Below are 27,546 nucleotides of genomic sequence, written 5' to 3'. Positions count from 1 at the left end.
GCCGCTCTAAATATCAAGAAGGACGGCCCTGATTCAGAGCGAGAGCTCTGTCAGAGCGTCCGGCTCTGAATCAGGGCCTCAGTTTCTTAACTGGTGCTGATGGGGCATAGAGGGGGAGGAGCCAGTCACACTTTTTTAGATTATTTAAAATGCCAGGCTCTACTCAACCACTGTCTTTACCCCAGTGTCTTCGCTCTAGTGTCCCCTGTGGAATCTGAGAAATGGATTTACCGGTAAGTACCAAAATCCTGCTTTTCCTCCAACATGGGAAGGAAGTGAGGTTAATAAAGTCCATAACTGGGAAACGAAAGCGCAATGGCAGCGTGGCACAGGCACGAGGTTACATTACCACCACTCCCCCGGTCCCTCTGTTTTGCTCATAGCCATGTAAGGACCAGATATTAATGGCAGATGTGATTTTTCTCCCTTCATCGTTTGTTTCCCCAGCCGCTATCTCACAGGAGCTGTCTCAGATCACGTCCGACCATGAGCACGCTGTGCGTCGCGGAGGCTTCGACTCGCCGTTCTGTCCTCGGTGTGACAGCCAGCCCACCTCTCAGAAAAAGCTTTCCTCTTGCAGTGCGACCCAAAGCATTGATACCCCCACCGCTGACAAGCTCCGCTTCAATGGGTCTCAGGACTCTTCTAAGCAAGCATTCACCCCCATTGAACCGCCCAATGGCAAGGAGAATGCCGACTCAGGGAAGCCACAGACTATTAACACTTTGCCTAATGACCGAAATATCCTCACCCCAAGCCCTTGCAAGACTCAGGCCCACTGCAGATCCTGCTTCAATTCTGCCCCCTACGAGCACCTTTTTGAGCTGGCTTTACCCAAAACGGCAAGCCTATTCATCTCCAAAAAGTCCGAGGAGTTGTACAAAAAATTCAAAGGGAGCAGCGAAGAAACGGAAGAAAGCAGCACATCCGTGTCTCCTGCAGAGGTGCTTGACCGGCTCATACAGCTAGGAGCTGATGCCCACACCAAAGAGCTGAACAAGTAAGGAGGCACCCCTGCTGGTCTGGGTTAGTTTTACAGGGGAGACACAGGTTGCGCGTTTCTGTCATGTTGTATTACTCTGTGTCCGTTGTTGGTCTGCTCTTGCAAATTCACGGCAATTTATGGATCCTCTTGCTGTTTTTGTTTTCACCTTGTCTAAATGCAGGGCCACATTTCCTGATTAGTTTTTTTTTATATCCCTTTCATGAAATCATCAACAAATAGTTTTTAAAGAAGTTTTGCCTGGGCAGCGGCTATTGGAGAGGGGCAGCGGCTATTGGAGAGGGGCAGCGGCTATTGGAGAGGAGTACTGAAGATATTTAGCCTGTTAGGCAATCTGTAAAATGGTGATCTAGGTATAAATGCCCTGGCTGGCATCTGACCCACTGGCCGAATAGGCTGCGGATTAGACACGAGCCACATCAGTCAAGCCTGACCCTTCTAGTTCCTATCGATTGTCTGCTCTTAAGATTTTCTTTTCTTTAAAATTAAGATGTTGGTCATAGTGAAAGCAATCACAAGTGTGGGTGATTCTACTGTAGTCCTGAAATAGAGCTTACATTCTCTTATCCCTGGAAGTTTTACCGTGAACTAAGTGTGCGTTGCTTTTCCCAGACAAAGTTGTATGAAATATATATACTGCTACCATGAATCCCGTTGAAACTCATGGCCCTGAAATTAAGAGCCAGAAGTTCCTGAGACCTCTCCACCATTGCTCATTGTGTGAAACGCTATCTTGTTTTGCTTCTCTGAATAGTAATTTAATGCCAGGTGAAAAGGAATTCAGGTCTTATGTAACAAGGTCTCGCATGCGACACTGAGGCTTAGTGCACTAAATCGGAGGTTGGCACAAATCTCCCCTTATGCATTGCTATACTTTTTTTTTTTTTTATTATTTTTTTTCTACTTCAGGGTCCATAGGGTATCCACGGGATACCTTGGGGTATAGGTGTGACGTCAGTCGCTGGGCACCATAGAGTTAAGCTTTTCAGCCTCCCAGGATGCACTAGGGTCCCCCTCGTATACCCCGCCCCCGAGCCAAGGCACCTCAGTTTAGTTTGGTGCCCGGCCGGAGTCGGGTGCACCTGTCGTAGTGGGGGCTAGAAGAGCCCCTGAAGCTTTCTTCAGTGCGGCTGTGGCTGCACATCTGGATGTACAGCATGGACAGTCAGTCCTGACGTCCATGCTGTCTTCCCTACACCCCCGCCGGTACCAATCCGGGGATGCTGGTGAGCATCTGGGGTCACAGCTAGCGGTGACCCCAGATGTTCCGGACCATGGCCGGATCCAAGGGGTACAAGGGTAACCAGCGGGGTCCCGTGGTGGGTCCCCGCTGGTCACATGGCCCTAAGTCCCCAGGCAGGGGGCTCCCTGGGGACTGGCTGCAGCGTGGAGCCAGGCGACCAACCTGCGCTTTCCACTACCCCCTGGGACAGCGGACCGCAGCAGAGCGGTAGCGCTGCGGCGTCCCAGGGGTTAAATGCATGCCAGGGGAGTGCGCCTTCCCTGTCTCACAGCCGGCGCCTCCCCCACTGCACACAGCCCTCTCTGCACGCTGCCGACTGGTCCTGTGGCAGCGCTCCTCCCCCAGGCCAGCCTCCTCTCTGCTCCTCGGCGGCCATCTTCTCCAGAACGCATGGTGAACGCTGCTGGAAGCCTGGAAGGAAGCATCGTGGTCTGGGTCCCCCCGCATACCTCTCCTCCGCTGTGGTCAGGTCTGTGTATGCTGCGCTGTGTCCTACCAGGCCCTGTGTCTGTGTAGTTGAGTGATCAGCGCTGTTAGTGCAGGAATTGTTATTTCTCTGCATTGTATGTGACTGTGCTAGCGCTGCTGCCTGTAACTTTTCTCTAAACTGTCAGCTTTATTACTGTCCCTGTTCTTTCTGCTAAGCCCTTGCGGTGCGGTGCTGCAGGGTGGTCTCTCGCCTATTTAAGATATAATTGGTGAGAGAGGTCACATACGTGGTGCCATCATGTCCGAAAGTGATTTTCCCCTCCGGCTACAGTGTACTATGTGTAAAGTACCGTTAGCGGAGGGGGAGGGTAGCGCGGAGGGCCTTTGCCGGCAGTGTTTATCCATGGCGTGGCCTCTTACGGTTACAGCACCGGTACAGGAGCCGCCCTGGGCTTGTTTCGCTCAGGCGCTTACAGCCTTAGTGGGCCAGTTAGCTCCGCAGCCCGCGTTTACACCGATGGGTTTATCCCAGCAGTCACTGGTGTCGTCACCCATGCAGGGTTTCCCACGACAATTGGTGGTACCCCACAGTCTCCCTATTTCCCCGCTCCCGGTTTCTCAGGAGCCAGCGTGGGTTAACTCCCTGACGAGTTCAGTACAGCACTTGTCGGATGTGTTGCAAGGGGAGTCTGTGATGCGGCCGCATAAATGGCCGGTGGCGTCTCTGTCGGCTCCTTATGAGGATGACGAGGGGACGTCTGATGATGGGGAGATTCTGGATCCTTACGATCAGGAACCTCTCCATACTAAGGACGCTGATGCCAAGTCCAAAGTATATATTCCTGGACTTATTCGGGCGGTCCGCACAGCCTTGGTGATTGAGGACGAAGTTCCCCCAGCGGCTAAATCTAAGTATGCCTTTTTCAAAGATGTGAAGGGCGATGACAGTCTTTCCTCTTTCGGGTCAGTTGGTGGACCATTTAGAGGAGGCGTGGAAACAGCCTGGCAAAAAATACCAGCCGCAGAGACGCCTGGCGGTGGCTTATCCGTTCGCGGATAATTATTTTGCAAAGTGGGAATCCCCTCCACAGGTGGATTCTCACGTGACCCGTCTTGTCCGTAGTGCCACATTGCCGATGCCATCTATGTCCTCCCTTAAGGATGCTACGGACCGCAAGGTGGAGATCTGCCTGAAGTCCGCTTATTCCCTTGCCGGGGGGGCAGCACGGCCGGCTATGGCCATTTGCTGGGTTGCCAGAGCGATGGAGCGCTGGGCGGATTCATTAGAGGCTTCTTTTGATTCCGACTGTCCGGCCGAACAGGCGGAGTTGATTGGTAATCTCCGTGATTCGGCCACTTATATCAACGAGGCGGCCCTAGACATTAGTACTCTGGTGTCTAGAATTTCTTCAGCAGCGGTGGCTGCTCGTCGCATCTTGTGGCTGCGATCCTGGAAGGTGGACGCAGATTCCAAAAAGGGTCTGGAGGCGTTGCCGTTTACCGGAGAAGTTCTCTTCGGTCCGGATCTGGATAAGATTGTGGCCACGCTGGCGGCAGCCAAATCGGCTTGTCTCCCGTCGGCCGCTGCTCCTTCTGGTTCTGGACCATCGTCCTTTCGGTCATCTAGGGCCCAGGGCAGGCCCAAACCACAGTCGTTTCCTCGACAGGCTGGCCCTAAGAAATCGGCCAAGCCCCGGAAGCAGGCATGGAGTACCAGACGTCCGGCTCCCAAGCCAGATGACAAGCCTGCGGCCTGACGGTCCGGGCCTCCCTTTGGGGAGGCCGCCTGCTGCAGTTCGCCCAGTGTTGGTTGGCCACTACGACAGACACTTGGGTTCTGGAGGTGGTTTCCCACGGATAATCCCTCTCCTTCCGGCACAGACCCCCGGCTCGATTCTTCACCATGGGTCTACCATCAGACCGGAACAAGGCTACGGAGCTGCGGAAGGTATTGCACACTATGCTCCAGGCTGGAGTTATAGTGCCTGTTCCATTCTCCCAGAGGGGCCAGGGTTTCTATTCAAATCTTTTTTTGGTACAGAAACCCAATGGGTCGTATCGTTCGATTCTCAACCTCAAAGCACTCAACAAGTCTTTGCAGGTTCCGAAGTTTCGGATGGAGACCCTACGGTCCATCATTCTGGCGCTGGAACCTGGGGACTACATGGTGTCATTGGACATACAGGAGGCTTACCTGCATGTCTCCAATTCTTGTGCGCCATCAACAGTTCCTCAGGTTTGCAATCCGCAGCGACCACTTCCAGTTTCGGGCGTTACCTTTTGGCCTGGCGACAGCACCACGTGTTTTCACCAAGGTGATGGCGGTCATGGCGGCTTCTCTGCTGCTGCAGGGAGTCCGCATGTTGCCGTACTTGGACGACCTGTTATTGGTGGCAGGATCTCCAGAGCTCCTGTTACGCCACTTGGACCTGACCATTGCACTGCTGCAACGGCACGGCTGGCTAATCAACTGGCAGAAGTCCACTCTAATCCCATCTCGGAGGATTCTGCATCTTGGAGCCTTATTGGACTCGGGACAGCAAAGGATCTTCGTGACGGAGGTAAAGATCTCTGCTTTACAGTCAAGGGTGCGCAGTTGTCTGCACAGCCGCCGGGTGTCCCTACACTCTGCGATGAGGTTACTGGGCTCCATGGTGTCGGTGTTCGACATGGTGGAATACGCCCAGTTTCACTCCAGACCTCTGCAGCACCTGATCCTGTCCAAGTGGAACGGGCTGCCTCAGTCTCTGAAGTCCCAGACGATTGTGTTCACCTCGGAGGTTCGCCTGTCCCTTGCGTGGTGGTTACAGACGACCCACCTCAACAAGGGACGTCCGTTCTGGGTTCCAAATTGGGTCCTGTTGACAACGGACGCCAGTCTTCGGGGCTGGGGAGCAGTTTCGGGTCCACACTTGTTCCAGGGCAGGTGGACGCCGACAGAAGCGGAGCTTCCAATAAATATCTTGGAACTCCGTGCGGTCTTCAATGCTCTCCAGCAGGCACGTCGGTTTCTCCAGGGTCACCCGGTGCAGGTCCAGTCGGACAACGATACCACCGTGGCCTACATAAACAGGCAAGGAGGAACTCGCAGTCGGGCGGCTCTCGTAGAGGTCTCTCGGATCCTGGTTTGGGCGGAGCGCAATCTTCCGGCCATATCAGCGGTCTTCATCCCGGGAGTGCTAAATTGGGAGGCGGACTTTCTAAGTCGCCAGGACGTTCATCCGGGGGAATGGTCCCTGCACCCGGTTGTTTTTCAACTGCTGGTGGACAGGTGGGGTCTTCCAGAGATCGACCTCATGGCGTCCCGGCACAACAACAAGTTGCTGGTGTACGGGTCTCGCACAAGAGACGAAGGGGCGTCTCTGGTGGATGCTCTGTCCGTCCGGTGGACGTTCCGGTTCGCATACCTGTTCCCTCCGGTCTCCCTTCTTCCACGGGTAATCCGGAAATTCAAACAGGAAGGAGGGACGCTCCTGTTGATAGCTCCCGCGTGGCCCAGACGGCACTGCTTCTCAGACCTTCAGGGTCTGTCCGTGGACAGTCCTCTGAGGTTGCCGCTACAACCGGACCTTCTGTCTCAGGGTCCTTGTCTTCACCCGGACCTGACTCGGCTGTCTTTGACGGCGTGGCTGTGGCATGCTGAGGTCCCGGGGGTTTTCCAGCTCTGTGATGCGTACCATGTTGCGAGCTCGGAAACAGTCTTCCGCGAGGATATACCATCGCGTGTGGCATACGTTCTTCCAGTGGTGTCGACCGAGAGGTTATGCACCGCGGGAGTTTCGTTTGTCTCGGATTCTCGCCTTCCTGCAAGCTGGACTAGATCATGGGCTTCGCCTTGCTTCTTTGAAGGTACAGGTTTCGGCCCTATCTGTCTGGTTTCACCGTAGGATTGCTACAATCGCGCACCTTTATGCAAGGTGTTCTCCGCATTCAGCCGCCCTTTGTTCCACCTGTGGCGCCTTGGGATTTGGCTGTGGTCCTGAGGGCTCTCCAAGGACCGCCGTTTGAACCACTGGGCTCAGTGGATCTTAAATGGCTAACAGCTAAGACTGTTTTCCTTCTGGCTATTGCTTCGGCCAGACGTGTTTCTGAGTTAGGGGCTCTTTCTTGTAGACCCCCTTTCTTGGTTTTTCATGGGAACAGGGCAGTGCTCCGCACTCGGCCCGAGTTCCTTCCCAAAGTTGTTTCCCAGTTTCATGTTAACGAGGAAATCGTTGTTCCGGCCTTTAACTCACCGGGTCTTTCCGTGGGTGAGGCCTCTTTGGATGTTGTGCGGGCCTTAAGGACTTATGTTGACCGCACTTCTTCGTTTAGGAAGTCGGACGCTTTGTTTGTCCTCTATGGCTTCCGTAAAAAGGGTTGGCCTGCTTCAAAGCAAACTTTGGCAGCCTGGATCCGTATGGCTATTTCTGAAGCTTATCTTCATGAAGGCCTACCGGTTCCTCCTTCTCTGAAGGCTCATTCCACTAGGTCTGTGGGTCCTTCGTGGGCAGCTCGACGTGGTGCCTCGGCAGTTCAGATCTGCAAGGCTGCTACGTGGTCCTCTGTCCATACCTTCGTGAGGTATTACAGGTTTGACACCTTCGCCTCTCAGGATGCTTCCTTCGGGCGGCGGATTCTCCTTTCTGCACAGGAGCGTCCCCACCCTTAAAGGATACTGCTTTGGGACATCCCCAAGGTATCCTGTGGATACCCTATGGACCCTGAAGTAGAAAATATGAGATATGGTAAGAACTTACCCTTGTTATCTCTATTTCTACGAAGTCCATAGGGTTCCACAGGACTCCCACCCCGTCGCACTTGTGCTGCAGATGGGCTTTGCTCTGGTCACCGGTTTTCCGTCTCCCTCTGGTGAGAATGTGATTCTTGTATGTGTCCAGATCTTTTTTCTCTCTCTTCCTTCTCCTCCGGCCTATGGCTTGATAACTAACTGAGGTGCCTTGGCTCAGGGGCGGGGTATAGGAGGTGGACCCTAGTGCATCCTGGGAGGCTGAAAAGCTTAACTCTATGGTGCCCAGCGACTGACGTCACACCTATACCCCAAGGTATCCTGTGGAACCCTATGGACTTTGTAGAAATAGAGATAACAAGGGTAAGTTCTTACCATATCTCATATTTTTTTCTGTTTCTTTTGGACCTGCGTGCCCTTTAACTAGGTTTTTTGTTTGGCATACGTGTCCTATTTAAACAGTTATACAAGCTTTGCTAATTCCTCTGCACTATTTGCAGCCATGTTTAATGTTGAGAAGATATGTATTTGAAGTGTTGTCGCTTGCAGTTGCTATCTGTTCTTTCCCCATTTACATAAGTAGCGTCCTCCTGAGTCTTCTTTCTGTTTTTGTCCTGAGCCTAACGCATTCAGGCTTCATGGATTTCTGACGACCAATGCATTACAGAGACTGCAGTGGTGGCAGTCCCGTGGGCTTGTGTCTGTCCTAGGTGTAGGATCTAGGTGTGCCAGACCGCATGGAAACAGTTTTCTTTTTTTTGTTCCATAGGTTGCCTTTACCCAGCAAATCAGCTGACTGGACTCACTTTGGAGGTATGATAAACCTATTTTAATGTATTAGGAGCTAAGCGCTCGAAGAGTTTGTTGTTAAAATATTGTCACTACTTATTTCAATGTATTGAAGCATCAAACATCACTGAACGGACCCAACGTAGTTCACACAGCAGCTTTCTGAGATACAGGTTGGACAGTTGTGATGTCAGGGTAACTTAAATAGAAGTAGGGTGTGTTCTATTTCTATAGTCACTGCAGGTTCAGTTGGTATCTCACTGAGAAGAACACAGGCGATTAACCATGGAGCACTGATTATTTACTAAGAGCCAATTAGGCCCTTATTCAAGAATGGCCCTTGGGGTATGCATGTGTTAGGTTATTGAAATTGAGTCTAGATTTATTTAATAGAGATGGAAACTGGTTACATTACTTCTGTATGAACAAGCACCTATTAAGGAAATGTTAAGTAATTAGAGGGAGGTTAGGCACCCCTAAGGGAGGGTTGAGGGGTGTAAGGTTTAGTTATAGTTACAATACTTTATCTGTCGATCTTCAGCTGCCGGTGTTCCGGCGTCGATATTTGAACCGGCGGTGTTTCATACCGATCATCCGTACATGCAGGCCGACTTGCATGATATGGTCAACTTTGCCTGTTCAGAGATGTGGCAGGATGACTTCACTGGAAAAGATATCTTTCAAGTCGTTGGTGGTACAGATCGTACCGTGTGTGTGTGTGTGTGTGTGTGTGTGTGTGTGTGTGTGTGTGTGTGTGTGTGTGTGTGTGTGTGTGTATGCAGCATTAAATCTCACCCCTTCGTAAGGGTGTTCATGTTTGGGGGTTTGTTAGTTGTCTATAGATGGACATAGTACTTTAACTATGCATAAGTGTTTTCCCCAAGACCCACGTAACTCTTGTCTTGGCTAACCTGGGTGGAACTGAATGTCTGTATGCACTTGGAATCAGCCCGACAGAGGGTGGTGAGGCTTGTAGTGCCACGTGAGCTGGTGAGCGATAGGTTGCCTGTTTGTGGTAGAACTGCTCCTGCCACACTCTAGTCTTTATGGACCTGCATGTACTTATTAGGTTCTCCTCCAACTGATGAGATCCACACACTGCGAAACCAGTTGGTGCTTTTACACAACCAGCTTTTGTATGAGCGATTCAAAAGGCAACAACATGCCCAGCGCAACCGGGGTCTTCTGCGCAAGGTGATCAAGGTGACGACACTCGAGGAACAGAATGCTGCTATGGTGAGTAGGCTTTCCGCAGCCATGGGGAGCGAGGGCTTAAAGGTTTAAACCCCTCCCTCCCCCATAACGACCCAGTTCTTTGCTTGCAGAAAGCCCTGTTAAAGATGCAAGAAGTAGACATCCAGTCCATGAAACAAAGCCTCATTCAGGAGCAAGCACGGTACAAGAGGCTACAGGAAGAGAAGGACACGGTGGTAACCCAGCTTCATAGCCAGATCAGGCAGCTCCAGCAGGACCGTGAGGAGTTCTACAATCAGAGCCAGGAATTACAGGTGGGACCTCTGGGAGATCACTCGGGGGGGAAAATCTAGGTGGTAATGACTACATCTCATGCTGATTGCTCACCCTGTATCGACAGACAAAGTTAGAGGATTGTCGAAGTATGATAGCAGATCTGCGGTCCGAGGTGAAGCAAGCCAACAACAAAGTGTGCAACACTGAGCTCCGACTCAGCCAGGTGTCTCAGAAGGTTAGAAATGTTCACGATTCTCTGTCCTGTACCGCCTTTTATCTTCACGTTCTTAGTCCACCGTATACAACACACTGCTGCACAGTTTCCTTGACCAGTCGAGCTTGCATTCTAACATTCCAAGTGAACCATTAAGCGCTGAAAGCGAGCTGTGTTCTGTGGCCCGACGTTGCAGGTAACAGGTGTGGTTGGTGGAAGCGCGACACATGTCGTTATCATGTCTTTCTGTATCGACAAATCAGCCGATACAAACCTGTATCCAGGAGCGTTTTCAGGGGGAAAAACAATGGACCTTCTGGGTACTGGTACCTCCTCCGTTCCTGTTCATTACACCTGCCAGCTGCTGTCCTGACTCGGTTTTTTTTTTAAAACTTTTAATTGTGAGGACTTGAAGTAGCGGTGGGTCGCCAGCGGCCTGGTAAGCGCCCGTCCTTTGGCTTCCGACCTGATATATTACTTTCTTTGTTGTAAAGTAGAGAATAGGACTTAAAAGGGAGCAGGTTACTTTTGTGTCATATCTACACAGCGCAGGAAGGGAATCGGTATGTAATGCCAGCGGCTGTTTAGCTGCCGGATCAAATACTGATAGCGGCAGGCCAGCAGGTCGAAATCCTGACTGGTAAAGGTAAGCAACCTAACCCTCCTTTAGGGGTGCCTAAACCTAACCTCCCCACACCCTAAACCTAACCTTTCCCCCCTAGTGCCTAACACCAAGTCCGGGGGGGAGGTACCTAACCCCCCCCCCCCCCATCCCCGGGCTAAGTATTATACTTTGCCGTCAGAGGGCGATCGGGATGGCGTGGGTCGGTATTCCGGTGTCGAGATTAAGACAGGCGTCGGCATTTCGACTCCTATCTTAAGTTCCTTGTCGGCCAGGAGGAGTCGGGATTTAGACCGGCGGCATCGAACCCGCCGGTTTATGAACTACATCCCGCAGGGAGATCACACAGCATACCCGAGGAAGAGGCGGAGGGTGCAAGGTACTCTCCTCCCGCCATACTCCTGTGAGCCCCAATAAGAGGGGGAAGGTTGACTGGCATCTGGGAGACTGTTGGAGTTAGTGAATGTCTGATCTGAGTACTTTCTTTTGCGGGGCAGGGGGGGTCTAAGGGTATTTGAGACTATTTGGGTGCAAGTGGGAGATCTGAGTGGAAGTTTAGTGCAGTAGTGGGGCATTTCGAGCCCTTACAGTATTTCATACTGCTCATCGCTTAAAGCAAAGGTTCGCAAACTCTGCCTTTTACAGTCTAGGTTTTAAGGATATCCATGCTTGAGCACAGGTGACTTAATTAGTATCTCGGTTAATTTGATTTAACCATCTGGGCTAAATCAAGGGTTACCTTAAAACCTGGACTGTAATGGCGGAATTTGGGATCCTCTGGCTTAAAGTAATTGTGACTGCGGTGTGCTATTGTAAGATTGTCTTCACAGTACATACTTGTCCTCTTCTTCTGTCAATGCAAAATATATTACAAAATAAATTTATGTAGGTGAAAAGGAATGGCGCTAATGCCTCCAGATGTATAAAGAATATATATGTATCCCAATCAAGAAATACATATTGGGATACATATATAGGCTTTATCCATCTGAGGCATTAGCGCCATTCCTTTTCGCCTACATCATGTTATTTTCTTTACTAGCATGTGAAGTTGGCGTTTCCATCAATAAGGTGTTTTAGGAGGCTGCTTATACCCAGTTTTGTGCAAAAGTATTGATTGCCCTTAATGTTTTTTTGATTCATGCAAAATACATTGAAAATTGCCCAATTTGCTGACATCCTCTATATTTTTTAGACATTGGCTGTATGCATAAAACTGATCTCTGTATCTTTGTACATGAATGAAGCTGTCAAACAGTGAGTCTGTGCAGCATCAGATGGAGTTCCTGAACCGGCAGCTTCTGATCCTGGGGGAGGTGAACGAGTTGTATGTCGAGCAGCTGCAGCACAAAAACACCAATGCCGACAAGGTAGGATATGCCCTATAGCGTCTCCCATTCAGTGTGCTGATCAGCCCATCCCCCCGCACCAGGGCAGCTGTAGAGGTTGTAGCTAAAGGCCCTGGTTCGGAAGCCCGAAACCTGTTGCTTTGACTTCTTTTGACCTTATACGTTCTATACGTGAGGACCTCACAGGGGTAATGTAATTCCTCCAGGAAGTGGATATGCTGAAGACCTCCTTTAGGAAGGAACTGGAGAAAGCTCGCTGGACGGTTGCTCAGCAAACCCAGAGGTTGGAGAGCATTCAGAAAAGAATAGCGGAACTAGAGGCCCAGCTGGCCAAAAAGGAGCAGCTCTGCCAGGAGCAGAAGAAATTTTTGGAAGATGTTAAAGTGAAGAACAGGTAACTTTTGGCTTGGGAGATTTACGGACTGGAATTCAAATCGCGTTTTTGTGTACTTGTCGCCTGCACAGTTTAGGCAGGCCTTTTGTGTGCGAACGAATGCTATCAAATCAGTAAGAGACTATAATTTTTGGCCTCGACGTACTCTACTTCACAGGGGGTCACTTGTTCATTTGTTTTTTTCTTTTTAAAGTATAGGTTACTGGTACAGAGGCTAGATCATATTTAACACTTGCGTCTTAGAAATATGGATTTGTTTTAATATTTGCAAAGCTTTGCAGTCATTCCACAGAAATCAATAACTTGCACTCCAGTTAACAGAAGAGGTCTACCCAATAGGACAAAAATATTAGATTAAAATACATACAGCAGCTGATCCATTGTGGTAGTCCCTGCCTCTCTTTTCTCTAGGACAAACTCAGGCCAGGCAGTTTTAATTGTTAGGCCCTTTCAGCTGGCTGGGTTGGCACGACTAAGGGGTGCTATTAACTGACCAAATAAAGTGTAGGTGTTCCCTAAGACGGCTTGTCATTACAGCCCCAGCCAATGAGGGAAGGAAGCAGTGGCTGGTAAGTTCTGACCCGAAACCGCCCCTTCCACCCGTAGGCTCCATCATGCTCTACTGACCCTCCATAACAGGGAGTCTATGGGTTGGTGAAGTGTTATATCAACAAGGTTTTTTTGTTGAAATCTGTACAATGGAAGTGGTTGAGATTTAAAAAAAAAAAAAAGCATTAATGCTAGTTAACCTTCATGTAGAGTTCATTCTAGCACCCTGCTCCTGTCACAAAACCGTGCAGTTCCTCTTTCCTGCCTGGGGTGTCGCTCTCTGCTCTGGTGCTTCTAGCACACTCAGCTGATGCAGCAAACTGCCAAGATGGAGACCTGTGTGTGCAAGAAGCACCAGAGTAGCGAGACACCCCATTCAGGAAAGAGGAACTGCACTGGTGGTGACAGGCGCAGGGTGCTAGAATGAACACCACTTTTATGACTAGATGGCCTTCACAGACATAACATGCACACTGAGGTCTCTCCACTTATTGTGATACCTAAGTTGCCACATGTTAACAAACCCAATAGTTTAATGGTATCGAATTCTAATTGTGTTATGTGTCCATGAACTCTGTTTAGGGGGCTGCTCCAAGCTGCAGAGAGCAAGTATAACGCCCAGAAGAGGATAAGCCAGGTTTTTGAGGTGGAGATCCTTAGTCTGTACAGCCAGCTGGAGAGAGAAGGGCTGTTCCGTAAGCAGGAAGAGAAAGCCGAAACCGCCGAGGTAGCGGAGGAAAGGTGAGATCTGTCAGATTACATGTGTGGACGTATAACCTTTTTATCACATGGTCTTTCAGCTAGGCCTTGGCCCAGCTGATGCGAATATGTAACTAGCCTGTTCTACCAGCCATCTGGACAGATACACCTGCCGGGACTGTTTACCAACTCTATTAGAATTGATCTGTAGTTTCTTGGTCTTTATGATAATGCATTCCTCATCCCGTTGGCAAGTGTACATTAGACTAGCCGCCTTATAAGTCTGCCTTGCGTTGTAAAATATAATCCTTCACAATCGCACCCGCCAATCTGTAGCGCACAGATTAGCGGGGCCTGATGCCGCGTTACTTAACACGTTTTAGGTATTCTGTGTGAAATGCAGCTTAAGTAGCCACCAATATGGCATAAAGAGGTTAGTGAAACCTGAAAGAGCTGATTTGTTTTCCAAGAGAAGTGATCTAGATATAGTAAATAAGAGGACCTGAGACTTTGGATACTATCACAGATAGAGTAGGAGAGAGTACAATAGGTGAATCCAGAAGAATGAACGCTGATAAGTGGGATGAGAACCAGGAGAGGACAGTGCCCTGAAGACCTAGGGATTGTGGTAGTGTTTGTATGAGGAGAGTGGTCAACAGTGTGAGATGCAGCAGAGAGTTCCAGGAGAATTAGAAGGGAGTAATGGCTCTTAGATTTAGCCCTGATCGAATCATTCCCCCACATTAGTCAGAGCAGCAGGTTTGGTAGAGTGCTGGGAGCAGAGCTGGGATTAATAGGTCCAATAGGTTTTGTGAGTTGAGTATAAGGAAGAGTTGCAGGGCCAGAGCAGCTGCGAGAGAAAACTGTAATTTGAAAGTGCGGTTGAGTCGTGGCGTGATCCCTGCATACATAATTAATGGTGACAGTAGAGATTACACATTTTAGTTGAGGCTGGGATGAGTCAAGGGGACAGGGATTGACTAATTTGTCAGGATATAGGATCAAGAGGAGAGAGCGTGAGGTAGTAGAGGAGGAAGATGAGAGCAGCTACATCTTTTATTTGTGGTGTCAAAGAAGCAAAGTGGGGGAGGGTCCAGGGAAGGAAATGAGCATGTCGCTGGCTGAGAAAGAGCTTCGTATTTCCAGTCTGATCTCCTCAATCCTTCCAGTGAAGCAGGAGGCCAGATCCAGGGCACTGATGGTAGTCGGTGGGAGGGATGAGAAGAGAAGTGTTTGGGATTAGAATCCTGAGCAGAGATGAGTGATTGGAAGTATGATTGCTTGGCAATATCTACAGCAATTAGAGTTGGCGTGGCAGATGGCAATGCATGTCAGGAAGTCATTAGAAGAACGAGATTCGCTCCTACGAAGTTTATTTTACAACAGGTTTTTAAGATGTTACACCGAGTACACACTGGAGCGCTGTTCCGATTTGGCCAAAACAGAACGACAAATCCATGCACGATATGCGCTTTCCCGCCGTCGCCTACGACGTCATCAGGATTGATGTGCTGCGAATAAAACTTGACTATTTAGCATGCGGCGCCATGCATGTTAATGAAGGACGGAACGAGTGACTGTTCTGTCCTTCGTTAATGGCTGCAATCATACGATGTCACAAGTGTGTACCCACCGTAACTTATAGAAGGCTATAGCTGGCAAAGAGGTCCTATGTGGTGTTTAAACATTAGCTAGCGCCACTTAACCAAAACCCTTGACATAGTATTGGATGAAGATGTCTTACAGCAATATCCGGAGAAGAACATGTAGAATTTGGTGAGAGAAGTTGTTGCGGAGAGGTGGAAAGTTGCTGAAATCGAGTAGCGCTTCATGTGCATTAAACTCTATCGTACTGTAATACAGGCCTGGTATAGACCTAGTAACCTGCCCTGCGACAGACCGAAACTGGAGATCTGCAGCCATGTGCAACAGGGTTTAACACCCACAGCGCAAGATCGTCATGAGCCCTTGATGGTCCTTTTCTAAATGCGTTGGATTTAGACCTATATGAGGTCGGAAAAGATTGATGCCTGGTAGTTGGGAATTGAGGCTTGATTTTAAGACCTGTGAATGCTTAATCCATGTATGCAAACCATTCACAGATTAGTTTTTATATCCACCACTGTATTAAGCCAAGAGTGGCTGCTGCCTTCAGTTTCCAACAAACACCGTTGCAGGTCCCCATCTATGGTGCTGTGGTGTCCTTAGCAGGCAACTTCTGTCCTCTGCACCGTCCTCTAGATCAGGCCTGGCCTACCTGTGGCTCTCCAGCTGTTGTGAAACTACACATCCCAGCATTCCCTGCCACAGTTTTAGCATTCCCTAATAGCAAAACTGAAGCAGTGCAGTAGTTTTACAACAGCTGGAGGGCCACAGGTTGGCCAGGCCTGATCTAGATGAATCTCACTGTAGCTCTCCTATATATCTTGTACCAGCCTCGATCTCTGGAGAATTTAAGCGAATAAGCATTTTCTTATGAACCGAATGGCTGAGATCTTTTGATTGGATCTTTCTTCATATTTGTTTTTCTTTTAGTTAAGGAATTGATGAGTATGTTTTTTGTTTTTTTTGGTTTTTTTTTTTAACTGTATAATATGTTACGTTGTAGGTTTGGCATCGACAGCGCCAGTGTTTCTAGTCCTGATGACTCAATCAATGAAGATGTCAACGGCAGCAATGGTAACAAGGGCTTAGCGCACAGCAGAAGCGGCGGCAGCAGCAGCAGCGCCCTGTCGACCCCAGAGAAAGGAGCGTCCTTGCCTCTTAGCTGCAGGGAGATATTAAAGTTGCCTTCCAGCAGCCCCCTGACTATTGGCTCGTACCCAAACGCTAAGAGCTTCCTCGGTATCCGGGCCCGCGAACTGTTTCGCAACAAGAGCGAGAGCCATTGTGATGAGGAAGGAATCAGTAGCCTCTCGGAGATCCTGAAAACTGAGCTCTGCCAGGGACCAGGTTCCGAGCCCGCAGCTGGGGGCTCGTCCGCTAGCAATGTAGGAACTCCGTGTGTACGGGATTTTCAAATCATGGACTATGACGAGACACACAATGACCACAGTTAGGAGATAAGCAATCAGTGTTCACCTTGCTCCTGGCTTCAATCCTTGGTGTCTGAACTCTCAATAAATGTCTTGCTACTTCTGCAGTGCAACGGTAGCGAGCCACCGGAACTGGAAGGGATGAAAGTGTCTCCTTATGCCACAACCTTTTATGTTTTCCCATCTCGGCTACTCTCCCCTCCTGTCTGCCACCATCACCACACCCCCATCCACTACCATGAATCCTATTCTGTTCCTTTTCCCCCTGTCTCACCATGACCATTGTTTGGGACCTGCGATTGAGTAAAACGAGCAGCTATTACTGTCTGCAGAGACCAGTTCTGGGCACATGGCTGTCTTGTGGACGTTCAAATCCAGGCTCTAGAACATTTGCCGCTTACTTTTTCTCTTGGTTCTCATAATCAAGGTCTCCTTTTTAATTGCTGTTCTTGCTCGCTGGGTTGGGAAAGATCAGTGGGTAATGGGTTGGTTTAGGTAAACTGACATTTTTTTTTTTTAATATATTTGGCTTCATATCAAGGTGGCCTGAAGATTTAAGAACTGGAAAGAACTTTTATTTTGGTAGAATAATACCCGGTCATCCCACCCCTTCTGCAATTTAGGACATATCGCTGGTGTCTTCCCCACCATGCTGGATTACGACTGCGGTTCGCTCCAGCATATTGCTTACTAGAAGTGGCCTTAAAACGTTAATATTAGTCGGATGCCAAAATGACCTAAGGGACCAACAGTTTTCTGGGCTCATCCTCCCTTTTCGATTTCCCCCCCCCCCCCCCCCCTTCCCCCTTTTTGTTGCTATTTCTGGTATTCACGTGGGTGTCCACACTCCCCCATAGCCCTGCATCCATTTACATTGCAGCAAGCTGCTCTTGGTTCTTTCATCATTTCTTTCAGCAATGTATTGGGAACGCTCCCTGGTCACATACAGGTTCTAGCTCCACGGCGGTTAAACTTGGTTTTAAATCCCTCTTGAAACACACTACGCACATGTACCATGCATATCTTATTTAGGCCATAAGTCATGTTGACCTTGAGGAGCATCAGAAGTTGGTCACTGTTCTAACCACAATACCATCTCCTAAAGTTAATTTCTTGTGTTAATAATGATTTATCATAGCTGTATTAACACCAAAATCACACTTTTTTTTTTTTTTTTTCTCTTAAGTTTGACGGTAGGAAAGGGTTTTGTTTTTTTTTGTTTTTTATTAAATAAAGTAATTTTATAAACACTTAAATGGGCTGATATACTCTGCTGGACATGTTTTCTGGTAATAAGCCATCATCTCTGGACGTTGCAATTTATGTGTAGTAAGTGTGTCTAGTTACAGCTTCAACGTCTGTTTGGATAGATACAACGGTTCTCAGCTCACCTTTTATTTTGCAGGAAATAACGAGGACTAACTAGAATCGCCCCATACTTTTCAGACTCCTGCTTTTGAGCCTCATTAAGGTATTTGTATTTAGGAGATTTGCAGTGTGTTGTGTATCGGATATGGGAAAAGCATAATTGACATGCAGAATGCAATCTTGCATTTAATCCGTTCACTTCATGTTTCCATTTATGATTCGGGACAGTTAAAACACTGGAATAAGGCTACAGCTGAGCTGCGTGTATTATTTATCTTTACTCCCCCTACAAACCCCCCCAATCCCACATACCCACCAAACTCCAACAGCTTTACATGATTTGTTATGCCATGTGTGAGTATACTGGTCATCCCACATAGTAACAACCAAATTCAACCTCAGTGATGTCACTTGTTTCTTTTGAACCGATGGCCGTCCCTCTCACTAATAGATGGACTGCCCTCTCACTGATAGGGTTGGGATGGGCGGCCTTCTCACTGATAGGGTTGGGATGGGCGGCCCTCTCACTGATAGGGTTGGGATGGGCGGAACCTGTCACTGATAGGGTTGGGATGGGCGGAACCTCTCACTGATAGGGTTGGGATGGGCGGAACCTCTCCCCCTGATGGGGTTGGGATGGGCGGAACCTCTCCCCCTGATTGGGGTTGGGATGGGCGGAACCTCTCCCCCTGATTGGGGTTGGGATGGGCGGAACCTCTCCCCCTGGTTGGGGCTGGGATGGGCGGAACCTCTCCCCCTGATTGGGGCTGGGATGGGCAGAACCGCTCCCCCTGATTGGGGCTGGGATGGGCAGAACCTCTCCCCCTGATTGGGATGGGCGGAACCTCTCCCCCTGATTGGGGTTGGGATGGGCGGAACCTCTCCCCCTGATTGGGGTTGGGATGGGCGGAACCTCTCCCCCTGATTGGGGTTGGGATGGGCGGAACCTCTCCCCCTGATTGGGGTTGGGATGGGCGGAACCTCTCCCCCTGATTGGGGTTGGGATGGGCGGAACCTCTCCCCCTGATTGGGGTTGGGATGGGCGGAACCTCTCCCCCTGATTGGGGTTGGGATGGGCGGAACCTCTCCCCCTGATTGGGGTTGGGATGGGCGGAACCTCTCCCCCTGATTGGGGTTGAGCTCAGATTGCTTTCACCGGTTGAAGATGGCTGGTATACTTTTATATGGTATAACATGGCAGTGACCAGAACAGCTGATGACCTGAAATTTATTTTCTGCCTTGTTTTAATTCCCTCTATTCGTGTCTAGTTCTTGCCACTGTGTTACTGTCCAGCGGTGACAATTCACAGGAAGCCACATTACTGCCAGCGGCTGGACAGGCTGCAGACACGGATTGTTAGACTGGAGCAGTCTACACCAGGATGTCCAGAAATGTTTAAGACTATTTGCTTGTGTTTAACTGTGAACAAATAAAACAAATTGTTTTGCACTATAACTCCTGTTTTTTTTTTTTGTTAAGTATTTTTCTATTGCATGAAGTGCAACACCATCTCTATTTGTCACTCGCTTGGGGGTATATATGTAAAATGGTGCTTTTTACTGAACTAGCAAAATACAATCTACTAATGGCTATAGGTTATATAGCACTTTTCCTAATCCGCTATTAGCAGTTACAGTGGCCCACTGGCTGTGTTATATTGGTAGGCCGGTGTTCCCAAAGGTGAAAGGATCCCTTTATGAAAGGTTGATTTATTCAGTCTACTCAAACTGTATGACCGCGGTGTATCCAAATAAAGACCCGTCAGGCCTACAATGTAAGATTCAAGATGCTTTAATTCTAGAATTGACTCCAGAACCTATCCAAATCTAAGGCACAAGTAAGTGAAGAGTTCTTTATAACTGAAGATGGTCCACAGCAGAGGGATGAGCCTGCAGCTATTTACCCTACAGAGAAGAGATGACATGGATTGAATTACAAGCAATACTGGAACTGGTCCTCTTTAATGAATTCGATGTGTTTTTGAGATGACTTGAATTAAAAGGGCCTGTTTGGCAATGAAAGTCACTTAAGTCACGTGTGATTTTAGTATCACAGCTATGTAGGGAAAGGGTTAACTGAGAAGAGGGCACAAATATCTTTCACCGTTAATGCCCAACTCCTACAACATCGAAGCAAACAGGAAAAAAAGGTTAAGAAAATCCTTAAACCCTTATATAATGCCATCTGAAAGTGGCGTTATATGAGGGAAAGTCTTTCATCTCCGCTGAAAACTGCAGACACACATGGATCTCATCTAATCAGTCCCTGCAGGCGGCTGAAACTCCTCCCACTCTCCTCCCTTCATTCGGATATCAAATAGGTATCCCGCAGCTGGGCTAGGGATGGCCATCGGTGGGTTTTCAATCAATGGCACAAAAACCATCCATGGTGACCCATTGATGGTGTGCACCCCCTGGATGGCCACAGCTGCTGGAAGCATGCTATGGCCGTGGGCCGTTCAAAAATGGGTTTGGGGATAAGCTCCGTCTTGTCAATGGGGAAAAAAAGAAACGTCCCCCACTCATCCATCGATGGCGCAGAACCATCCATACACCCCACAGTGTTTAATTCCTAGACTACAGAAATGGGACTATAAATTAATTATGACATATTAAAATGGAGTTTCAGCTTTGTGTCTTTCACCTTTTAAATGCTATTGATTTAAGGTACTACATGATGATAGGATAATTAGTGATTCTAGCTGGCAGAGTAAGCTAAAATCGTGTGCTGGCCAGCAACCATGTGTGGCCAAGTCCGGCTACTGTAAGGTCATTTAACATGCTTGGGACAATACAGGTCTGCCTTAAGCATAAATCCTCCTATCTGGCAACTATATTTGGTGCTTGGGGAATATTTTAGCTGGGTACTTGCTCTATCTGGGCTGCACAGTAGAACAGGTGCCAGGGAAAGATTCCACTAATAACACTTCGTATTGTGATCGTTCACAGCAGGAAAAATTGTGCACAAAAATAGATAAAGGAGACCCAATCACTAGGCTAAATGGCTGGTGTCTCCATTGCTAGAATATGCCCAATTCAAATCTGATTCTTGTGTCTTTGGGGGGGATCCTCGACTTTTAAGTGGTATAGGACCTCCCGGGTGGCCTCCAGGCCGGTTTGAATGAGTCTAGGTAGCCATTGGTTTTGTTTATCTGGAGAGATGAATCTCCCTGGCTGACTCTGGTCTGAACCCCAGTGCTTGCTTTGTCACTACAATAACCTGGCTTAGTGGCACTGGACCTCTTGTTTATCGGACCAGCGGCGTTCCTGGTCCCCAGATTGCACGACTGCTGTTGTGAACTCTCCATCCTGGACACCGCCTCCCGGATGTTATCCAGAACTATCGGGATGAGGCTCACTACTCCGCCATAGAAGTTCTTAGCTTCGTCGCAGCTCAGGTGGTTCAAAACGTCATGAGGATATCTGTGGAAAAGCAGATAAGCTTATGGTCCGGAAAGGAAACCGAAGATGCCTTATTACAGAGAGTGGGCACGTCGGGCGTTTAAAGCGATGCCTGAGATTACATACGGAAAGGCTGCGTTGCATTGAGTTTGGATGCATAGAACATGCCTGTTGTATAGCTACAGCAATGTATCATGTATTTGCGATAGTCATGATTATTTCATGCGTGTTGCTGAAGTGGTGACCCTCTTAGGAGTCCACCCGCCATCAATGCAAATCTACTTAATTATTTGTAACAAACACTTAACTTTTTTCTTTTCCTAAATTAAAGTAGTTTTGATTTTCTTGCGCTTTACTTTTGGCGATGTTGGGTGATATGAAGGAGTCGTGCAATTAAAGTAAAGTGTGAACTTGTAGAAATGACTAGTATAGATTAGGAAGAGCATTGTTCTCTAAAGGTGCATACATACTGGGCGATTAGGAAAGACAATACGATTACGACATCGCAATCGTACTGTCGTTCCTGTTCGCCAGTAGTGCCTACACTGAACGATCAGTCGTTCAGTGTAGGCACCCTCCATCATTCCTGAACATGGCCAATCTGTCGTTATCTACAGATTGGCCTGCATGTTCAGGCGATGGACAATGTCTAGAACGAACAGCGGGAGCGCGCATCGCTGGTAGTTTCCCGCATTATAGTGCACGATTATGACATCGTAATCATGCAATCGCTCAGTAAAATCGCTCAGTGTCTACGCACCTTTAGTCTACAAATCAAAATGTTCCAGAAGGCACAACTCTATGGTAAACTAAATTTGACAGACAAAATGTAAATGTTTCTATACATACCGGTCCATGTGGAGAAACTACCCATAGCAACCAATCAGCATCAAGGTAACCTATATCAAGTACATTCTATAAAAGGATAGGTAGAAGCTGATTGGTGGCACTCCCTTTTGCCCCAGGGTCACGCCCCCCCCCCCTTCCTTCCCAGAAGTCTTGGCCCTGGTATACAGGTAGATCTTGAGTTGTCTGAAGGTATAACCTCTTCATGGGTGATATTCTCTAAGCCAGTGATTTTCAAACTCTGTCCTCAGGACCCCACACAGTTCACATTTTGCAGGTCACCCAGCAGGTACACGGATGTACTCCATTACTCACTGACACATTTTAAAAGATCCACAGGTGGAGCTAATATCTCAGTTGTGATTCTGTGAGGAGGCCTGGAAAACATGCACTGTTTGGGGGTCCTGAGGACCGAGTTTGAGTACCTGTGCTCTAAGCATTGATGCACTAGTGTCGGGATCCCAGCACCAGCATTGTGAGCTCAACATACTCTACTTGCATACGTCACACATGCGCCAGAAGGGTGGCTATCTGTTCACTTACTTGGCTCTCAGAGAGGTCAGGTCATTGGTGGCACTGAGAAGATTGGTGGTCTCCTCTATGAGGCCTCTTGCTGATGACGTATCAGACTGCAGAGCTTCCAGCATACCGCAAAGATTTGCCAGTTGTGTACAGGTTTCCAGAAAGTGGGACAGAATGCGCTTGTCTGTGCTGTTGTTACAGTGGTTGTCTAAGTAGTTACGCACCTGCAATTCACACATATAAAGATGATTACCAGGCAAGAAAATATAAATTTGTTAGACTAGTACATCTCCCCACCCTTCTGTAACATCCGTTCTGTCTGTCCTACCTCTCCGCTTGTGATCACTCTGCGTGACGCGTTTCTCCTCTTATGATTTCCTGTTCATCTTTCAGTCCCACCACGGATTCCCCTCTAGCCTAACCGCACGTGGACTGATCAGGTCATGTCTGTCAGACAGTTGGTTGTCGAAAATTGGGCTGATCAGTTGGGTCAGACATGGCCATGAGGAGCAACCTTGTACTATTCATCCACTAATGTCATAATGATGTGGCTTAATGGCCAATGGCATTTTTCTATTAACTCTCTATCAGATTTCTTTTGGACAGTATGGAGTATAATGCCACATCTAGCTACTTTGGTTACCATTATCTGTGTGCATTCCACCACCGTTACTATTGCCCTCCTCCCCATTCTGCTATTTCCATGTATTTTCCCTCTACCCACCATGTTCTCACTAGCGCTACCAATTCATAACTATACTGCTCCCGTCATTATGGGGGGGGAGAGAGTCAGACGGAATTCGGTTCTCAGTGAGGGCTGAAGTGACGTCGGCACACCGGCAACTCAAGGCCACCAAATCACCAATTTTCCCTTGCACTCAATAGAGGTTCATAGAAGAATTGATAGAATCATGACTGAACCAGGGTTATTCCAAATATGTGACCTGTGTCTGACTTACAGGGCCTGAAGTTGTGCAGTCACTATACGCCCCTCTTTTCCCATCGGTGCCTCCCAGAATAGATCTTCCTTGGGTCTCTTATCCTCTTTTATTTCATTATTTAATAAAAATAACTGTTAAAGTGTAATGCAAAATAATATACTAAATTGATAGTTTTGCATTGTCTTATTTTCGCCTCTTCATTCTCTCAGACCTCCTAATGGTAATATTGATTGTGCCTCTGATCCTATTAGTAACCATAGCATAAGGAATAATCCTAATACCTACAAGAGACTTCTGCAGGTGATGGAAAACAAGATCTGAAACCATAGTTCACTTGAGATAATGAAGATGTGTTTTCCTAGCCTTCAATTTCCGTGCTGGTAATAAACTGTCACAGATTGTAGATGACATAGAATGGCTGGATGCTGGAATGAATAAGAACCATCCAGTTGCTGGAGGTGAACCAGTATTGCTGCACAGGGTCTTGGGAAATGATCTGATGAGCCGAGATGGCTGCACAGTGGCCTAGGTAATGAACTACCATTCACTGTAAATGAGATTAGTCACCTAGAGAAGGGAGAGCCTTATTCTGTGAAATATAGCGTCTCTTCACTTACACTGCATAAATAAGTTGATGCCAACCAAAGTTTGGTGGGCAGTCAAGTATTGTATGCAGGCTGGGTGTTCTAAGATGATGTTGGGATGACCATTTTACTCCTGCAATCCATATTGACTCTCTAATGGTTTATTACCTGTTGCAGGTTCCTCACTCCCTTGACCCTATCATTGGCGTTCTCACGGGTTCGTTCCAAAGCTGTGATGAAAGTCGCCTGCTGCTGTTGCAAAAGTCTATAATGTTGTTCCGAGGTCTTAAGGGTCTGCTTGGCTTCATTCATGGTATGCGACATCCTCTGGGGACACAGGAGATGAAGTTTGCATTATATAGAGGTCTATGTACTAAGCTGTGGAGAGAGTACCAACCAATCTGCTCCTAACTGTCACGTTACAGGCTGTGCATGAATAATGACAGTAGCTGATCAGTTGGTACTTTATCTCCGTCCACTTTATCTCTCTCTCCAAGGCTTAGTACATAGACCTCATAGTCTTTAATCTATCACCATATCACAAATATTAGCTTCATAGCAGGTGCTATTGATACATCAAAGGTGCATCATCTTTTAACGTGCACATGACTACACACTGGAGGAAGCCATATTGTGGGCAGACCTAAGTGAGGTTGTGTGGACTGTATAGAGGGGAAGTAATTAGATAGGGAAGGTTATGAGGGTGGTTCTGGAATGTGATACGATTGTCTGAAGAGGTGAGTTTTCAGGGAACGCTTGAAGGTTTGGAGACTAGAGGAAAGTCTTATTGTGCATGGGAAGGCATTCCACAGGGTGGGTGCAGCCCGAAAAAAGTCCTGTAACCGTGAATGGGAGCAAGCAGTGTGGTATGGTTTGGTTTATAGCTTTATGTGTAAGTAAAAGTATTTTATATTGAATACTGTACAAAATCACAGATACCTCCTGCAAAAGGTGAATTAGTACTGCAGACCGAAGTCTCCATTGTTCTCAAAGGGAAGTGTGGTCTGGCCACTATGGGCCTGATTCAAAAATGAACGCAGTGCCAATGCTTACGCAGTTGATCGATTATCGGTGATCTGCACCTGCTTCCGAGTCAAGTTTCATTACCGATGACGCAGGCAGGGACCGCTTGTGTCGGCAATGGGGGGGTGGCATTTTCAGGGGGCGTGTCTCTGCCCGCGACTGTGATTTCGTAAACCGGCAAAATGGCTCCGGCAACTCCATCCCCGCTGTGTAATCATATGGTTACTTAGAAGGGCAATTATTGACTGATAAGCGACCAATGCTGCGTCTTTGTGCAGTCGCTTAGACTTGCAAAGCCACCAGTTGGCGTCTTAATACAAATCTCAGCGCCTGCGACATTTGCATATTTTCTTACAGCCGCTGCGTAGAAATTCACAGCAGCGTTAGAGTACATCTCTTAATCAGGTCCTACGGACCAAGGTCCATAAATTGTACCTTTTCAGAGCTTGGACCCCATTGGCTAAGGAGATTTTAGCCGCTATGTGCCTATGGACAGGGCCAGATTAATACTGGGACAGATGGAGCTACAGCACCAGGCCGCCACATAAAAATAGGTCCTGAATCATGACCGCATGGTGATAAGCAGCTGCCCAGCAGGCTACACAGTCTGCCATAAATCACAAGTATTACAATGGTTTCTAGATTTCTCACAAATGATACAATCTTTCAATTTTTATGTATTTAGGGAGACAGTGGGGCTGGTAGTGTAGGAAATGTACACGCCCACAAGGTTCTGGCCACACCCACAACACTGGTCACAGCTCCTCCCCTTCTCAGTATAGTCCCTTGAGCATTTTCTGCCCATGTGGCCCTGCCTATGAAGTAATTGTCGCAGGAGATGCATCTTGCGCCCTCCGTTAGCTGGGACATCATCCTATCGGAGCTACTATCCAGGCAAGAGAACTTTAATAAACAGCTTCCATAATTAAGTAAAAGACATTGATCAAAGCGTCAATAATCGCGGGGGTGTACTACGGTTATTCATACATAGACCCCATACTCCAGAGGAGGGGTAAAACAGGACCCCAGCTGGGAAGTTGACAACTTATCCACACAATGGAGGGGAGGGGGAGTTTCTTCCTTAAGTTGGGTACACACTTTGCATCCGTCTTACGATATACTGTATTGTCGCAACGCGGATCGGAACAATATTCTTTTATTTTTATTTTTTTACACCTTGTCAAAGTTTAGAATCATTTGTAAAACACTCTTATGCTGGGTACACACTGGAGTGATGTGTACCTGGATGATATGGTGGCTGGCTGGCTGACATATCGCACCTGCGGTACACGTCAGAACGATCCCTCGTTCCGTCCTTCATTACCTTGCACGGCACCGTATGCGATATCGTCCGGTGCAGCACGGCTGACCGGAAGATATCGCTAACAACCGCGGGAGCGCACAGATTGGCCGCACACACTAAACGATACCTGCCGGGTCTCCGGGAAAATGTCGCCCACGCTGTTTTCCCGGGGACAGCAGTATTGCGCATGCGCGGGTCCGCCGCCATTGTCCCAGTGAATTTTGCTGCTCTGCAGTGCCGGCTCCGCACTGGAGACAACGGACAGATAATGGAGGGTACACACGGTCAGATTTTCTGGATGATATGAACGATAACGATTGTTGACATGCATCGGCGAACGATGTGCGTGCCCGCCTGTCGCTCACCCCGCACCCATTAGAGCTACGCCCCTGAACATAAGACAGTAAACAACCTAACTTCTATTCTGTTACACCGGCACAGATAACTCAATCCCAAATAGCAATGCTGCGTGTACTGTGTTCCTTACCTGGGGCAGGTAATTGAAGCTCAGAGCTGCTGCTGCGTACGTACCTCTGGGAGTCTTTGCAGCATGGAGGTAATGATGATCTCTCTCTCTCTCTGCCTGTGTGTGGAGCCCAGTGTGATTGTTTGGCTTGTTGCTAGGCGACGATTGTGATTATTCTGTAATCTGCAGCTTGTGTCCACAACCTCTGTGTACACACTGGGGCTGCTGCCTCTTGAGGAAAGTGAGGGCCGTTTGTGGCATATAGTTGTATTTTATGTTTACGAGACTGTCTTTACATCGCTGTCAACGTAGAACACATTGTTTATGAACTTTATTTAGCGCCATTCTATTACACAGGACTTTACAGTGAATTCTGCGTTCCCATCAGTCCCTGCCCCAGTGGAGCTTACGCTCTACTTTCCCTATCACTCGTACATGATGCACAGACAGGGTTTGTGCCAGTTTCGTATCTATAATAGTATACTACTTACCTCTCTGGAGTCGGAAACTCTGACTTACCTCGTTGGTGATACGCAAATCACAGCGGGAAAAAAAAAAGCGTCCGG

At 48.2% G+C, this 27,546-nt stretch overlaps 2 protein-coding genes across 11 annotated transcripts in view; one reads left to right on the top strand and one right to left on the bottom strand.

Annotated features, from left to right (window-relative positions):
• The window catches only part of TSC1 (TSC complex subunit 1), a 70,026-nt gene extending 50,677 nt beyond the window's left edge, over nt 1-19,349 (top strand). For all 8 annotated transcript variants that reach the window (XM_088460583.1, XM_088460603.1, XM_088460619.1 and 5 more), the window contains 9 exons: nt 448-1,000; nt 8,174-8,217; nt 9,263-9,429; nt 9,519-9,701; nt 9,788-9,898; nt 11,747-11,869; nt 12,055-12,242; nt 13,374-13,532; nt 16,099-19,349. In XM_088460583.1, the coding sequence (XP_088316709.1) occupies nt 448-1,000; nt 8,174-8,217; nt 9,263-9,429; nt 9,519-9,701; nt 9,788-9,898; nt 11,747-11,869; nt 12,055-12,242; nt 13,374-13,532; nt 16,099-16,549 (1,979 nt within the window). In that variant the 3' untranslated portion in view covers nt 16,550-19,349. The remainder of the gene's footprint in view (nt 1-447; nt 1,001-8,173; nt 8,218-9,262; nt 9,430-9,518; nt 9,702-9,787; nt 9,899-11,746; nt 11,870-12,054; nt 12,243-13,373; nt 13,533-16,098) is intronic.
• A 320-nt stretch (nt 19,350-19,669) lies between these two features.
• On the bottom strand, nt 19,670-27,102 carry SPACA9 (sperm acrosome associated 9). Of its 3 annotated transcripts, XM_088451499.1 has the most exons (5): nt 27,046-27,102; nt 24,357-24,515; nt 22,685-22,887; nt 21,114-21,316; nt 19,670-19,798 (listed from the first exon to the last, which is right to left on the bottom strand). In XM_088451499.1, exons 1-5 carry the CDS (start codon nt 27,064-27,066, stop codon nt 19,794-19,796), a joined length of 591 nt encoding a protein of 196 aa, XP_088307625.1. In that variant the 5' UTR covers nt 27,067-27,102; the 3' UTR covers nt 19,670-19,793. The 3 variants fall into 3 exon arrangements, with proteins under 3 accessions (XP_088307625.1, XP_088306598.1, XP_088307240.1); XM_088450472.1 differs by having other exon boundaries at nt 19,670-21,316; XM_088451114.1 differs by having other exon boundaries at nt 19,670-21,316; nt 27,002-27,101.
• Nucleotides 27,103-27,546: the final 444 nt, after the last annotated feature.

This window comes from Taudactylus pleione, unplaced genomic scaffold (assembly GCF_031769625.1).
Source record: "Taudactylus pleione unplaced genomic scaffold, aTauple2 ptg000003l, whole genome shotgun sequence".
In the NCBI taxonomy this organism is placed as follows: Eukaryota; Metazoa; Chordata; class Amphibia; order Anura; family Myobatrachidae; genus Taudactylus; species Taudactylus pleione.
Note: the sequence above shows the minus strand (reverse complement) of the source record. Positions and strands in the feature narration are given on the sequence as shown.

Excerpts from the sequence above, each read along its gene's own strand:
- SPACA9 (XM_088450472.1), bottom strand. The coding sequence starts at position 27,066 with ATGCTGCAAAGACTCCCAGAG. Across the intron at positions 22,888-24,356 it reads GAGTGAGGAACCTGCAACAG|GTGCGTAACTACTTAGACAA; the intron begins GTAATAAACCAT and ends TGTGAATTGCAG. Across the intron at positions 21,317-22,684 it reads CTGACCTCTCTGAGAGCCAA|ATATCCTCATGACGTTTTGA; the intron begins GTAAGTGAACAG and ends GCTTTTCCACAG.